General features: G+C 37.0%; 1 protein-coding gene across 1 annotated transcript in view; it reads right to left on the bottom strand.

Annotated features, from left to right (window-relative positions):
• Positions 1 to 16968, bottom strand: part of atg7 (ATG7 autophagy related 7 homolog) — a 107354-nt gene that overhangs the window by 78995 nt on the left and 11391 nt on the right. The window contains exons 8-12 of the mRNA XM_084394797.1: positions 16256 to 16344; positions 13372 to 13493; positions 8519 to 8609; positions 8300 to 8444; positions 4883 to 5041 (exon numbers count right to left, since the gene is read on the bottom strand). Of these exons, the coding sequence (XP_084250923.1) occupies positions 4883 to 5041; positions 8300 to 8444; positions 8519 to 8609; positions 13372 to 13493; positions 16256 to 16344 (606 nt within the window). The remainder of the gene's footprint in view (positions 1 to 4882; positions 5042 to 8299; positions 8445 to 8518; positions 8610 to 13371; positions 13494 to 16255; positions 16345 to 16968) is intronic.

Raw genomic sequence — 16968 nt, forward strand, 5'->3', positions numbered from 1 at the left:
ACAAAATGAATATGTCTCGTATGTTGAAATCAAGTTTTTATGTGATAAAAGATTTACTTTGTTTTTACTTCACCACGTGACAGCAGCAAGCAGGCTCCTGATTGGTTAATGCGGCGCGAATTGACGCAGAAGTTCAGATTTTTCAACTCGGGCGGCAGACGCGAATTCGCGTCAAACGCGTGAATGCACAAAAAGCACTACATCAAATAATTTGCGGTTAACGCGCCAGACGCTCAATTCGCGCGAAACTTGACGTGCGAATGAGGCGTATTCGCGTATACCGCGCCACGCTCTACGCCTCATTCGCGCCGCAGGAATTTTTTTATGCGCGTAACGCGTCTTTGCATTGACTTAACATTGAAATCACTCGCGCCTGACGCGCTATTCGCGTCCGGTGTGAACGCACCATCAGGGGATGAATTTTTTTAATAACTCATCCGTTTAAATTATATTAAGCCTTAAAGTTCTGCATAATTAAGGGCGTGGCCACTTGAGTGACAGGTGGATTGCCGCTGATGTCACTACTAGCCGTTTGTCTGTTAGCGTCACGTCACGTCACCTCAGCTAATCCGCCTCGCTGCACATTTTCGTTTATCTGGGCGTGACGCTGCCAAGATGGCGATGACCGGCTCCGCCCACTTTAGGCTTCAAAAATACTCTTCAGAAACACAACGGGTGACGTCACGCACACTAAGAACATATTTCTTTACAGTCTATGATCAGGACATGCTTTTAATTTAGTCTGGCCAAATTTCTTCTTGGTTGCGAATGGCCAAACTTGGATTTTGGAATGAAATTAGTTGCAGCTGCCCGGAATGATGAATCATGGGAAGTGAAGCGGATGTGATAGCAGAGAGGATTCACAGGCCTTGTGGATGTAAACACCTGCCAACAGCGTTCCCACACAGAGTCATGAATATGAAGCCCGGCTAATGTCTGAGTCACATGAGTCTGATGCGACCGCTCAACATAAAACACTAGGACAACATGTACCCAAACTGATTTTGTTGCTTAGCAATGGGAACATATCTGAGAAAAAGCCTCGATAAGTATGAAGAAATGGATGAGATGGCTAGTAATTAGGGATTCGGGATGGTCAACTAGTTGACTAGTCATCCACCAATTAAGTAGTAAATTATAGGGGTGGGAATTACCAGCAGTATTATTGTGATTATAATGCCTTTTTCACAAGATGTAAAATATGTCTCTGATGTCCCCAGAGTGTGTGTGTGAAGTTTTACCTCAAAATATCCCACAGATAATTTTATACAGCATGTTAAAGTTGTCACTTGCTGAGGGTGAGCAAAAACACACCGTTTTGTGTCTGTTCCTTTAAATGCAAATGAGCTGCTGCTCCCGGCACAGGGGGTGGAGCTTCAAGAGCTTGCACTCACACACACATGCACTGAAATTCTCAAAAACTTTTAGCCTTTTATGTTCAAACCGGAGTCAGACAATGATGGAGAGACTCAAGAAGAAGTGACAACATGTAGAAGCAACAGGACATTTCTGAACGGTTAGTTGGTGAATTTATGAAGCTGATGAGTAGTTATCTTCTAGTCATTGATTAGCATATTCTGTCTTGATAATCTATAAATCGTGTTCAGGGGGCGGGGTTATGTAAATTCTAGGGTTGGTGATGTCACTAACCCGGGAGGAATGTGGTGTAGTCTCTACCAGCCGTTTGTTGTAGTCCTTAAAAAGCAATTTCTGTAAAAGCAAATATCTCCCTTTGCTCTGAACTTTGAGCGTTGTAACTTTGCAGATGTTGTTTATGCTCAAACAGCAACATTACACACTAACTAAAGTTAGAAAAGTCAAATCATAATCAACCACCCCTTTAAGCATTGCAATAACATATATTGTGATTTATTACCTCTTTTTAAACTGCAAACGTCCCAGGTTTTTATGTGTTTTTATCTAATATGATACAGTTCTCAGTCTGTCCATTTCACATTTCCATCTCCTTCTTCCCTTTCTTGTTCAATATTTTCTTCCTCGTATCATAGACATATTTTAATAACAATTGAGTGCATCAGTATCAAGTATTTTTTCCATTCATTTCTCCCATAGGGATTTCAAAAAAGTTTTCGAACCGAACCAAGCCAACCAGATGCAAGGTAAATCATAACATTTGATTTAAAGCAAAAAAAAAAAAAGTATTTAAAAATTGGACAAAAACACAAAAGGTACAAGAACTACAATCCCATGAAGCATTGCGAACAAGGAACAAGAAATATACAACTACTCTTTTAGAAATGTTGATTATGTATACAAACAATATGTTTTAAGTTAATTGTAAAATATGCATATATTTACACATATTTAAGTATTTTGAGAGTGTAGAGAGACCAACTCGATTACATCATTCGCAGGGAGTGGGCGGAGCTAAAGAGATCTTTTGGCGCGTTTTGCATGATTCGACCCTGATTGGTGAAATTTTTGTACAGAATCATGGTAATGTAATTTTTCACCACAAATTCCACTGTTAAACACGATAAAGTTGCAATAATGCAGGCTGACGGCTTCAACAGAAGCAAATACCATCGATTAACAACCTCGTAGCTCAAAATATTGCTGACTTTAAGCGTTTGTAAGGTGTCGTCAAAAATCTATTTCCCTATGGAGAAAATGAAAGGAGCCTTCCGGAACCGACTGTTGTTCTCTATTCCGGTTGTCAATAAGAGTCGGTCCTCATCGTCTGATTGTCAGGTTTATGTTCTGCTTTGGTTTAGTTTCATGTGTTTAGTTCCTGTTTGCCTTGATTGATCTAGTGGGTTCTCATCTGTTACCATAGCAACCTATTGTGTCCACCTGTCCCTTGTTAACTCACTAATTTGGTCCTGTGTGTATACTGTGTTCACGCCATGTGGTAATTACCGCCATTTCGTGATGACAACATGTGACGTTCTACACAGAGCTGTTCACGTCCTCGGACTGGGAATTATGTGTTTCTATGGCAAGTAGGAGCTCTCAGAAAATTCCCAGTTTACAAGTTGTAATTACGAGCTCTATGAGGACATGATGTTTACAAGATGAAATCTCACAATTACGGTAATTATCTAAATATCCTGTTTAGTCCAGTATGTTGTCGGTTCTTGTTGGTGTACGTGTGGTTTGCGATCTTCTGCATTTCTACAGATTATTCTCAAGCGATTTCCAGTAAGTTTTGTTTATTTAAATAAAGGCTATTTCTGTTTGATATTCCTCCTTTGTGTGTGTTGCGTCCACACCTGACACTGATGTGCTCAGTGATGCATGAGAAGATCACTGAGCAGATAAATAGAGGTCACGTTTCATATGAGCATGGGTTATATTGAACACCGTGCGATTAAATGCTATGAGACTCCTTAAATATAATAAACATTTCAGTCATTTGTCATCAGTCATTTGCACTGGTCAAATACATTGTTTGGCTTTTCATTTCATTAATCTGCAGACCAGCAAAACACGGTTCACCAATATTAAAATGCATAATTCAGTGTTCATTGCTCTGAATAATTACATGTTGAAATTGAGTCCCTCCTGATTAATCCAGGGGTCTCAAACTAACGACCCGCAGCATAGGTTCATTCAGCCTGACAGGTGTGAATAGTTTATTCAGGCCTCATTAGTCCAATAAAATCACAGAGGGAATGACGGGACACTTACCTGTGCTAATAACTGTGCATTGTTTAAATTGATGATTGTATAACATTTGTATTTGTAACTGTTCAATGGTTCAGGTTTCATGTTCAAACTGTTCAGGTTTTTTTGCGGGGTTAACCAAAAAAATTCTCCCACAATTCTGATTTGACAAATAGGCAAAATAACATAATTTACTAGAGGTTCTGACAATGAATAGCTGCAGTCTATTTTAAAAATATTTTAAAAAATTCAATTTTTTTTTTTTTATCTGTGTGAATGAATGATTCAATGACTCACTCATAAAGACTTCACTTGTTTCATTACTGGATGAATCAGCGTTTTTGAACGAATCTCTTGAATAAATGATTCAGTGATTCACTCATAAAGACTTCACGTTTCATTACTGGATGAATCAGCGTTTTTGAACGAATCTCTTGAATAAATGATTCAGTGATTCACTCATAAAGACTTCACTTGTTTCATTACTGGATGAATCAGCGTTTTTGAACGAATCTCTTGAGTGAATGATTCAATGACTCACTCATAAAGACTTCACTTGTTTCATTACTGGATGAATCAGCGTTTTTGAATGAATCTCTTGAGTGAATGATTCAATGACTCACTCATAAAGACTTCACTTGTTTCATTACTGGATGAATCAGCGTATTTGAACGAATCTCTTGAATGAATGATTCAATGACAATTACATTTTTCACAGTCACTTGTCACCACCTACTGGTGTAACGATGTAATCGATACAATAATTATTTGAAGTGTCAAGTTACTTTCAAAAGGTGATTTACTCTATTTTGATCTCTACCGTAGACATCAGTGTTTATAACTGAACAATAAACTTTTATCTCAGTACTTCGTGATAATCTGAATGATTGTAAGACAGAATTAATGATACTGTGTGTTAAAGACTGTTTGTGAAGCTGTTTCACATCTTTACATGACAACGGCTCTCTCTGGATCAGAACTCAGATCTGAATGTTCACTGTGATCCGACTTATCAAAGCTTTAATAGGCAAATCAATGTCATTTAGGAATGAGATTGTGTGGATGTTTGAATCAAGATTGCAATTTTTTAATGATTAATCATGCAGCTCTAATATCAATGCTTCTCAGGTATTAGAGTTTGAGACCCCTGGTCTAATATGCAGTGAAAAAATGTACAAATATGCAACTGCAGACCTAGACTTTACATTTTCCACTCTTTTTCTCTAATTTATATATTGTTGAAAGATTTCCTCACCACACCAGGAAAGATCTTCTGTAGTCTGTCCACTGCGGCGAGAGCTTTCACCTTCCCTCCACTCAGACAGTCTTCAAACTCATACAGCGGCTGTCGCACCGGGTTCGAGTAGGAGATCTTTGCGTTGTCCACAAAAGTGATGTGCCTCACACCCCAGCCCTCAAAACAAACACAGCAGAAAACATTTAGCCAGAACTAAACACTAAACATTTGTGCCGTTTGCAGTATTTCAGCACAAAAAACCTGCATTTTATTCACTAAGCAGCTGTAATCCAGTGGAAGCAGATGTTACCGCTCCTGCTGTAGTCATGTTCAATTACTGGATGAATCAGCGTTTTTGAAGGAATCTCTTGAGTGAATGATTCAATGACTCACTCATAAAGACTTCATTTGTTTCATTACTGGATGAATCAGTGTTTTTGAACGAATTTCTTAAATGAATGATTCAATGACTCACTCAAAGACTTCACTTGTTTCATTACTGGATGAATCAGCGTTTTTGAACAAATCTCTTGAGTGAATGATTCAATGACTCACTCATAAACACTTCTCTTGTTTCATTACTGGATGAATCAGCGTTTTTGAACAAATCTCTTGAATGAATGATTCAATGACTCACTCATAGAGACTTCACTTGTTTCATTACTGGATGAATCAGCGTTTTTGAACAAATCTCTTGAGTGAATGATTCAATGACTCACTCATAAACACTTCTCTTGTTTCATTACTGGATGAATCAGCGTTTTTGAACAAATCTCTTGAATGAATGATTCAATGACTCACTCATAAAGACTTCTCTTGTTTCATTACTGGATGAATCAGCGTTTTTGAAAAAATCTCTTGAATGAATGATTCAATGACTCACTCATAAAGACTTTACTTGTTTCATTACTGGATGAATCTGCGTTTTTGAACGAATCTCTTGAATGAATGATTCAGTGACTCACTAAAAGACTTCAATACGATTAAATTACGATTCACAAGCTTGTGATTCAGTTGAATTCCGATCTTGATTCGATATCGATTCATTTAGATTAGGGCTGGGGGAATTAACGCGTTAATCTTTGCGATTAATTTGAGATGCTTAACGCGTTAACGCAATTAACGCAGCACCTTTTTTTTGCCTCGTTTTAATGATTTCCTGTTGCGGCTGCTATTGAAAAGGCCGAAAATATGCCGTCCCGCCCCTCCGTGTTCGATCAGGTTTCATTCTTGCGCAGCTTTCATGAGCGGGTCTTTTCCGCGCCGCGCTCTCCGTTCCGTGTGTGTGTGTGTGTGTGTGTCTCTGCTCAATGTTCTGCTCTGTGTTTGCGCTGCGCGTTCTGCTCTGCCGAACGCTCCAATCATGTACCGATCACGCACTGGAAAAGCAAAGTCCGCTCAAATAACGTGAAATTTCTCTGTAGTAGCCTAGACTTCTGTTTGCAATAGCCCTACTGAGCTGGTATAGTCATGCTGGGCAACAATGGTAAAATGACCTGCTCTGATCACATGCTCTGGTAATAATAGCTTTGTAGGACTATTTTTTTTTTTGATAATTAGTAAAAAAATTAAAATAAAAATAAAAAGTTAAATTGATTATGTTGATTGATTATTGAAAAATAATAATATATTGATATTTATGTTTAATATTATTTTAATACAGGGCTATTTTCTGTTCCTTTCCCCCCCCCCCCCGTGTTGTTTAATTTAATTAGGTTATTCTAAGTTTAAATATTGATGATTACAAGCTTGGGGGAAATGCAATTAATTACAGCAAATTGTGCAATTAATTAGTTAATTTTTTTTTATCGATTCCCAGCCCTAATTTAAATATATAACAGGTACAGTGTGTCAATTTTTCTCTCTCTCAACTAAACTATACAGGGAACCCTGTCAGTCGCTACATTGCTATAATATTACAGGTTAAATGTTACAACCGACTTGTCGACATTTAAATTGCAAATTTTTATTATAATATCATACTTTTTAATGATGACATAATTAAGATTCTAGTGCAATTAATTTTTAAAAATATAATAATTTAAATAGAGTTATTTTTCTGGTCACTGAATGGCTTTTGTGAGGTGAATGTGACGTTACGTGACATTATTGCTTTTTTTTTTTAGTTCTTTCCGCGGTTGAAACACCGATTGATGGATTACATGAGACAGGATTGATTTCAGTAAGTTGTTCTGTATCTTTCAGCATGTCCGTTAATGTTTAATTGGTGCTGTAACTAGTAGTAAAGAGAAAGAGATGATCAGCCAACTGTCAGCACACATTAAAGTCCCACAAAAAAACACATTTATTGCCTGAATTTCATGATAAAATAATGTTTAGTGAAGTTTTGTTCATTCATCAACTGAAAACAGCACAGGTGGGATTTAAGAATCATTGATTCATCAAATGAGAACTAATTAAAATCGATAAACTGATATTTACCTAGCATAAATATTCTTTTCAGCACAAACACACCTCCTTTCTCTGTAAATTAGGCTTCTTATAGACTCTTAAAAAAATGTATTGCTTTGCATTCACAAGGCACACTATAAGTGAACCACAATAAAAGGGTCCGGGTCTACTATTATAAGACTAAATTACTGAGAACCGCTCTTGGAACTAAGTGTGAGAACTCTCTTAATGTTGCAATCATTTTCATTTTCATACTGCCAACATGTTTATCTCAGCCATCGAGTGACACCACCATTATTTTGAAATGGCAGCATCTGTCTCAATTTTGCTATAATTACAGTCCTAAGCTTAACAACAGTTTCAAAAACCATTAAGAAGCAATTATGGTGAAAGCAAGTAAGTACTTAAATAACATAAAGCAAGCCAAGGAATACATACTGAAGGCAAAGAAAGCTTTTCCGTCACCTGTCAGATGAGACCGTCAAACCAACATGTATTCAGACACCTTCAACATGTCTCACATTATCACAGTTTATTCGCTATAGTTTAGAAAATGGTAATAAAATATGAGCAGAACTCAGTGGATATTTGACTGGTTTTGTCCGTCCTTCCGTTAGACTGTCTCATAAATGAATTATGTTGAATATCTATCAGCTGTTAAATTTAACTACACAATTAGATATTACCAGTTTAGCTCAACCAATCACCAAGCAATGCTTCATTGTGTTCAGTCTGTGTGTAAAAAGAGCATTAGCAATTAAAGACAAAACACTTCAGCAAAACATGATCAGCTCAAAGTGTCCCAATCATTTTTGGTCCCAAAGTTTTACTGGTAGTCACTGTATGAAGAATATTTGGGTATAATATGTCACAGTTTACTTTATTTTGCTCTCCTCACTTACATAAATGAACTATAGTGTCCTGCACACACTAGTAAAGAAATATCAAAAATGATATCTGGTGTCTGAATCATTTATTGGTTCGACTGTAAATTGCTGATAATCTCAAGTAAACGTCTCTCACCATCAGTGTTCGAGCCACATTGCATCCCAGCGTTCCAGCTCCCAGTAACAGACACTTGGTGGACACGACTTTATCCAGATCCAGAGACGGGACGAGCCTCCAGCGCATCAGCTTCAGGTTCAGATCCACAGAAGACTCGGCCAGCCTGGGAGAAATCATCAAATGTGTGACAAACCACTGAGAAAAACATTTCATAAACGTCCACGCCGTGTTCAGTACCTTTTGGGGTCCATGCATTCGCTGAGATTGACACTTCTGGGTCCCATCGCTCCTTTAGGGTTCTTCTCCCAACCCACGCTCTTCGGACACACTGCAGAAACAAGCTCTTAAACTTACATATAATGCAAAAAAAAACTTTTTATCACAATTCTGCCATAAAATCTGGGAAAATAAGGTCAAATGACAATTAAATATTGGTAACACTTTACAATATGTTAACATTGGTTTATGCATTAACTAACAATAGCTATTTTTCCATTGAATTTCCATCCCATGTGCTCAAGAGAACAAGATCTTCACCTCCTGGGAAATTGGTGCAAAATATCAATAGTAAAAATGGAAGTTGCAGCAATCTGGGCAGAAACTGTGACTCTTTTCCCTCCATCATAAACGAGTGCGTCTCAGAGCGTCAGACGAAACACAATGAACGCTCGTACACACTCGTGTGAGACGCTTCTGGAGGGAATTAAACCCAATCATTCTGATCACACACTTTGACTTTCAGAAACACCAAACCAACATTAGAGATGCTGCGATGCCATTGGTCCACTGGTTACTCCAGTCATCCAATCACAGCCGACGTCACATGAGGTGTTTGTTGCGCATCGAGCGATTTTATTCAATAAATCTGTTTCCATCGTAGTTTATGTGCATCTCTTCTTATCGGATAAAAATATATATATCCGCCTCAATTGAACGCATACGGTTTTTTTATGCGTATTTTTTTTATTTATGCGTTTCCATCCAGCGTTTTTTAAGCGATATCCCAAAATGCGCATAAAAATAGGTGGATAAAAACACAGCTATAGATAAATACATTTGTTACACTGGTTATCAACATTAGTTAATAAAAACACAGCTATTCATTGTTAGTTCAGGTCCCATAAATAATATGCACAGATACGGTTTTTGATTTTAATATTGCATTAGAAAATGTTGAAATTACCAAAATTAGATAAAAAAATGCTTTATATATGATCAATATGATCAACGCTTAATATGTCTTCAGCCACTGTTATCATGTTTTACTTGTTTCTCAAGACATTAGAAAATAATAGTTAATAAAACAGTTCAACACCAACAGGTCTCAAAACCCTGCGCATGAAACGCCATTTCCATTTGTTTGCGCTCTGTCTGGTAGGAGTTGTACTGACTAAGTCAATTGCTCACTGTATGAGCTAGTCGGCGATCACATGACTTCAGCTGTGCTTATTCGATATGACGACAGCAGACCATTGGTTTCTGTTTTCATTTACATAAAGCAATGACTTGGCAACTAGTTGAGTACCTTTTTGGACAACTAAACGCATGAACGCCCCGAGATTAGGGATGCATCGATATGAACATTTAGGCCGATACCGATAACTGATAAATCTTTATATCTGAAAGCCGATAACCGATATATTGGCCGATAAATCTAAATCCAAATTTTTATGTTATTTTTGAGAGCCTGATTAGAAAAACAAAAGTCTCACCATTAAAATCCACGTCCCAAACACACAATTATGATGTTCTCATTATAATATTATGTAGCCGATATGACAGACTTGTGCTGCACTTTACTGTATTTTCCTTTTTTGAAGTGATTTCAATCATATTTCAAGCAGTTCACAACCATCACGCATCTGAAGCGTCTCAGCTGGAGGAGATAATACATTATTTATCAGCTTTAATATATATATGCCTCTCATATACAGTAAATTCTCATTGGGCCGATAATGATAACATTAAAAATGAACATATATCGGTAGCCGATCTATCATGCATCCCTTTATTTCTCATATATATGTATATGTCGGTCATATATATGCCTATGTAGTTTGTGAAATAATGGTGGATTACCCAGAATTCAATCACAGTTCAGAAAGTCAAACCTCACTGAAGTGTGAAGACATCCATGCATGTGTGTGAGAAGAACCACGCGATCGGGGACAGAGGAGTGTTTAAGAAAGAGGCCATCCATGTGAAAATAGAATAACCGTACAGCATTTCCATCAGCAAGATCTTTCAATGCCCTTTATCAGGTCTATATACCGCCGTCCTTCCATAGCTGACCGCTTCACCCCAATTCACACCATCAGCGCCGAGACTCCCACAGGAACTCACACGTCTGATGTGTGATGAGGCTGAATGTCAGGGATTCTCCCGCATCGGTTCACCAGCGATGAAGCCACTCGGATGAAGGACCGAGGCTTTGAGCAGACAAGCATAATGTGAAACTGAAAACCCTTCCATACTGAACATGCAGAGAAAGGAGGAGATGCTCACCCTGATCGACACGGTGCAAACTACTTTCACATACGGTTACACTTTATCTTAAGGTGTCATTGTTACAGTGTAATTATATATTTAAGTACTGAGTAATATTAAGCAACTGCATGTCCTCCTAACTATAGGGTTAGGGTAGGATTACGATTGAGTTGCAAGTAATTATGCACAATTTACTGTTATAAGTACATGTAACATATGTAACAAGGACAATGCAAAATAAAGTGGGTAACACAATGTTACATGTACTTACAATAGTAATAACAGTAAATTATGCATAATTACATGCAACTAACCCTCAACCAAACCCCTATCCTACCCTAACCCTATAGTAAGTACATGCACTTAATTAATATTACTCAGTACTTAAATATATAATTACACTGTAACAATGACACCTTAAAATAAAGTGTAACAGAAAATGCTAGTAAATTTCATAAATAATTGTAAACTAGCACACTGAATTAAACGTGAAAGTTTGAAAGGACTGAAATAGCACTTTCTTGTAAAACGTACTTAAATAATCTATTTATTTCGAATTAGAAAAATCTTCTTCTTTTTTTTACATTAGCAGCAATAGGTAAATAACAAGAATAATAACAAAGTGCAGTAAACTGTACAAACATGTACACTTATGATTACAATAATATGAACACAAATACCAGTTTTCAATATCAATCAGCATAACGAGCTGCTTTTGTACAGCTGAAATATATTAAAATGACTGACACCGAGAGCCAGACACATCCAGGTTACAAATAGCCACACACGTCGCTTTTTGACTCTTCCAGCCAACCAGAAGCCATGTAAATTAGAGACTTCGTTAGCCAGCCACGGCTGTGTAAAGCAACAGGACATGTTGGTTGCTTAGTTACTAGTTCTGTTGTTTCTCCCGAAGAAAGGAAGTGGAGTGGGTTTGGAATGAGTCAATGATGACAGAATTACATTTATGGGTGAATTATCCCTTTAAAATGCATTTGTACTAATGCTGTCTCTAGATTTTTTTTTTTTTTAACTAATTAATCACATTTTTCTTTATCATTAATCTTTATCATTAATCATTAATATCATTAATCGCACCTAAAATTAAAGTATATATTTTTATATTGTAATAATTTCACATTTAATCTCAATGTAGAAACAACAAAGGCAGTAGTCTATATTTTAATTATTTGTTTAATGGGATCTTTTTATGAATGAAGGGAGATATAACCGATAACAATAATGCTACTGATGAGTCTATCAAATAGATTTTTTTCTCAATTTTAGCCATTAATTATAATGAATGTCAGACTTGGTTTCGGGTTCGGGTTAGGAGAATACGTTACGTTTGGAGCATCTAAATAAAGTGCTAGCACATATTAAGCAGACAGTCTAGTATAATAACTGCTAGTTGACATGCACTTGCAAAGTTACTTATAGTTAGTAGAATGTCTAAAGTGTGGGATGTGCGATTTATCGGCCACCATATCGGTGTCAACCGATACATGTACATTTAAAATGTTATCGGCAAAATAAAAAAATCTGGCTGATATATTAAAGTTGATAAATAATGTATTATCTCCTCCAGCTGAGACGCTTCAGATGCGCACTGTTCAACATGATGATTATGAACTGCTTGAAATATGATTGGAATCACTTCAAAAAAGTAAAATACAGTAAAGTGCAGCACAAGTCTGTCATATCGGCTACATAATATTATAATGAGATCATCATAATTGTGTGTTTGGGTCGTGGATTTTAAGAGTGAGACTTTTGTCTCTGTAATCAGGCTCTCAAAAATTATATAAAACTTGGATTTAGATTTATCGGCAAATATATCGGTTATCGGCTTTCAGATATAAAGAATTATCGTATCGGCCAAAAAATATATCGGTGCATCCCTACTAAAGTGGACTATCAAAATAAAGAGTTAAAACCATATTTACATGGAATGAATATGGAAGCTTGTTTCCACCACTGAATAATAAATAAATAATAATAATTGCGACTTTTTATCTCACAATTGTGACTTTTTTTCTCAGAATTGCGAGATATGAAGTCAGAATTGTGAGAAATAGAGTCGCAATTGCGTGTTATAAAGTCAGAATTGTGAGATATAAACTATTCTGAGGTAAAACTAAATAAATAAAAAGTCTGTCTTTTTTTTTCCTTAGAATTGGACTTTATATCTCACAATTATGAGAAAAGATGTCAGAATTGCGAGATATAAACTCGCAATTACTGTACGTGTTATAAAGTCAGAATTGCGAGATATAAAGTCGCAATTGCGAGAAAAAAAGTCTGAATTCTGACTTTATTTCACGCAATTCTGACTTTATATCTCGCAATTGTGAAATAAAAAGTCGCAATTATCTTTTAAAATGTTTTATTTTGTGGCGGAAACAAGCTTCCATAAACGAATGATAATCTATAAAAAATTATAAAGATAATTAGCATTTTCCTGAAGCTGGAAGGAAGAAACAGAGTGAAAAGTCACTCACGGTTCATATCACCCAAAAACCGGCTTTAAAAGTTTAACCTTTGGCTGACAGACTGAGGCCTGAAGCCTTTGTGCTGCTGTTCGGCAGAAGATGATGAATCACCTGCAGAAGCCGAGAGGTCCGGGAGCTTGACCCGAAAGATGATGCTGTGCCGAACGGAGCGAGTCCCTTGTAGAGTTCGGTCTCTGAAGCACAAAACCTCCAGAACATCCAGCTGCGAACCCCTGGCAAACACACACACACAGCACTGTGAACACACACCGTGTCTTTGAGTGACCTTAAACTCACCATTACAAAGAGACGCCGGCTGGGAGAGTCAGACGGTCAGATGTGACATTTCAACACTGGAAAGCTGAAAAATGCTTCCAAAATCTTCCACCTGCTCTACACTTCATAAAACCTGGAGAGTCGCCTGGAAACATACAACAACTATTCACAGATAGGGTTGGGGGTTATAACTTGAGAGGGGATTTAAAGGATAATTCCAGTATTTAGCACTTTGAGTCTGTTTTCTGGTTAGTTTTGGATGAACTAGAGTGGTGGACACAGACATGTTGACGATGGGTCCTGTCTCGACTCGTCTAGAATCGCCTTTGACGGCTTCAGAGTGGCTGGCAACCGGCATGCTCAAACATGTCCTTAAAACAACACTTAACGTTCGTTTTCACAACTGTGCAACTCACCGTTAGTGGTTCGTGGGGTTCAAAGCTCAAAAGTATGTGTATTTCTATTTGTGGGGTGCTGTTGTGGAAAGGTCTGAGCAATTCGATCAAACAAAGTGTTAACATGTTGCAATTTAAAAAAAGGTACAAAAGTTTTATTTTTGATAAGTACAGAAGTGGTGAGGGTGAATGATAACTCGTAACTTGTAAAGCATGCTTGATAATGGTTTTTGTTTATGCTTCTTTATCTTTATCTTAATATTAAGATAAAGCATTATTTAATTTAGTAGTTTTTCTGTATTATCTTAAACGTTATGTTGGATTATCTTGTTCGATTCTGATTTGGTTTGGGTAGGTCCTGATAAGCCTAGGGCTTCTACCTATCCTTTTTCGAACAGGTTGATTATTATGCTAAAAAACATAAAACATTTATTTTATTGATGGATATTTCATGTGTTGCTTGTCTTTTTATTTTTTTTATTGTTCGAAATAAAGATTTCATTCATTCATTCAAACATGCATCACATCCTCACTGTGTGCATCTTCTATATATTATTATTTACCTCAGCTTGTGAAATAATAATAATAATAATAATAATGCGTTTATTTTATATAGCGCCTTTCAGGAAACTCAAGGTTGCTTTACAATAAAGTACAATACACATGACATAGAAACGTGACATGAAACAATAAAAATAAGCTGAGATGGATAACATAATAGATAGTGGTACATAAACATAGAAATCAGATCATAAAGTCAGGGGTCAGGAAAACAAGTAGCAAAAAGATATGTTTTAAGTTGGTTTTTGAAATTGTGTCATGATGAAAGGTCGCGGATGTGTTGGGGGATAGAATTCCAGAGAGTCGGGGCAGCAACACAAACAGCCCTTCCACCAAAAGATGAGTTTGTGTCTACGGATCATCAACAGACCAGTATCGGAGGATCTAAGTGTGTGAACTGGGGAGTAGGTATGGATGAGGTCAGAAATATAGGGGGGGGCAAGACCATGCTTGTGATGAATTTAACTATGTGGATTTGTCTTTAATTCTAAAGGTAAAAACCTGATTTTAGTAACTTGGTATATTAAAGTCCCCCTGTGGTGAAGATCCAGCTTTTAATGTTGTTTATGTGTCTATGTGGTGTTTTTAATATGCTTTAAGACAAAGCTTGTGTAAGTTCATAAGTCGACAGCATTGCTGAGTATTTCCTCCTTAAAACTGCAGTGAACCAAAGACAGTCTCAAAAACACGCTTTGAAATCGCTGGTGTTTCTGACGTCACAAACTACCTTGTAACCAATCAGATCAACGTGTGATCGTCAACCAGTGGATCTCTGAGCTGAGTGAGTGAGTGGAGGCGGGGCTCATTTGCATATTCATAGAACCGCGCATACTAAATGAGGCGAGGGTGTCGAGTTACAGTCAAGATATTTTAAGGCATAAAGACATTTTTTTCATGGAATTTTGGTGATTTTTTTGACTACAGGGGAGCTTTAAAACTATTTCAACTAATGACATACAGTATATATTTTTTAACTGTAAATGTAAGTTCAACCTGTCAAATTTTAAATGTTGCTACCGTACATTTAGAGCAAAGTTCTAGCAAACCCAGTTGCCGTTTGTTATCGTAAATTTGATGCATAAATATCGACTGAATTGAGCTGTCAATTTTCCTTCATGATTTATTTTCAGACATCATGAGAATAACGTTATACTTATTATATTCATTTTAACGTGACATGTTATAACGAGAATATCTACGGCAAGAGCTCTTTTCAGTCGCCGCTTTCTTTGCCTCGTGAATATTTTCTTTTTTCCCTTTGCAATCCGCTGTAAAAGTATGAAAAAGGACAGCATACACTGCACATTTGTGGTCTGTTTTGCCAAATTTAATTTACAAAAAAATATATTCAATTAATAATTCACTGGAATGCACAAATAATCTCTAGTTATTCTCCTCACATGCTCGCGTCTCTTTCCAGGTTTGTTTTCACAGGTAAATGCAATTTCTAATCTGACAAAATGACGGAAATCACTTTGAAATAGTATCACGCGATGAACATCATAGTACTGTACATAATCTGAGTATACACACATTAAACTTCAGACAAAAAGTCAATGGATCAACACTGCAACACACTCTTACAAACCCACCACATTAGCAGATGGTTGGAAATCACATTTTCTCACATTCTCTCAGTTGCAGAACAAACGTGTTTGAGATTGAAAGTAACGTCAGGAGGAAATGAGTGGAACTGTGGAAACAGGGCTATGATTTAACACCAGTGGGAAGCGCGTTGGACAAGCTCACGATTAGAGACGTACCATGTTTTAGCGATGAGGATGAGGAGGTTTCGGAGAGGCCAGCCCGGATGTTGAGGCAGTGTACATGGATCATACACACCCACAGTAATCTAGAAAACAAACCAGGACACGTCCCTTATCATACTGACAAACTGAGAAGAGTCACATGCCAATCTAATTATTAGAGCTGGGCAACACATTTTTTTTATTTATTTTTTATTAATCGATTCAAAATCGCCACAAATCGATTTCTTTCCATATTTATTTATCTATTACCTAAAAGCCAGTATTAGTTTTCCTCCACTGTTCATAGGCTTGCATGTTACACTAATGCTGTGAGATTATGTGTGTTTTATCTTAAATATAAAATAACCGGATCCTGTTTGATCAAGGCGTGCGACTGTTCCGACTCGTCCAATTTTCGCAAACGTTCCCTGGTGCTATTTTGCAGTTTCAGAAAACAATTCCTCCACAGACCAGGAGAAACCTCGTCTAAAGTCAGTGGCGCGTTATTCAGATGCTATTTTAAGAGCGCATGCTTGGCCATAATGTAGCGTGTGCACAACACACACACACTTTGCTTCTCTCATCTACACAGACGCAGTTCACATTTTTAGAAAACCATACATAATCACAAGGAAAAATATTCCACACGAGGGAAATCATTGTGGTGTCCATGAAGATGTGAAAGAATAGGCATAAATCTAGCTTACACATTTACCCACATTATTATA

Source organism: Rutilus rutilus, assembly GCF_951802725.1.
Source record: "Rutilus rutilus genome assembly, chromosome: 22".
Taxonomy (NCBI): Eukaryota; Metazoa; Chordata; class Actinopteri; order Cypriniformes; family Leuciscidae; genus Rutilus; species Rutilus rutilus.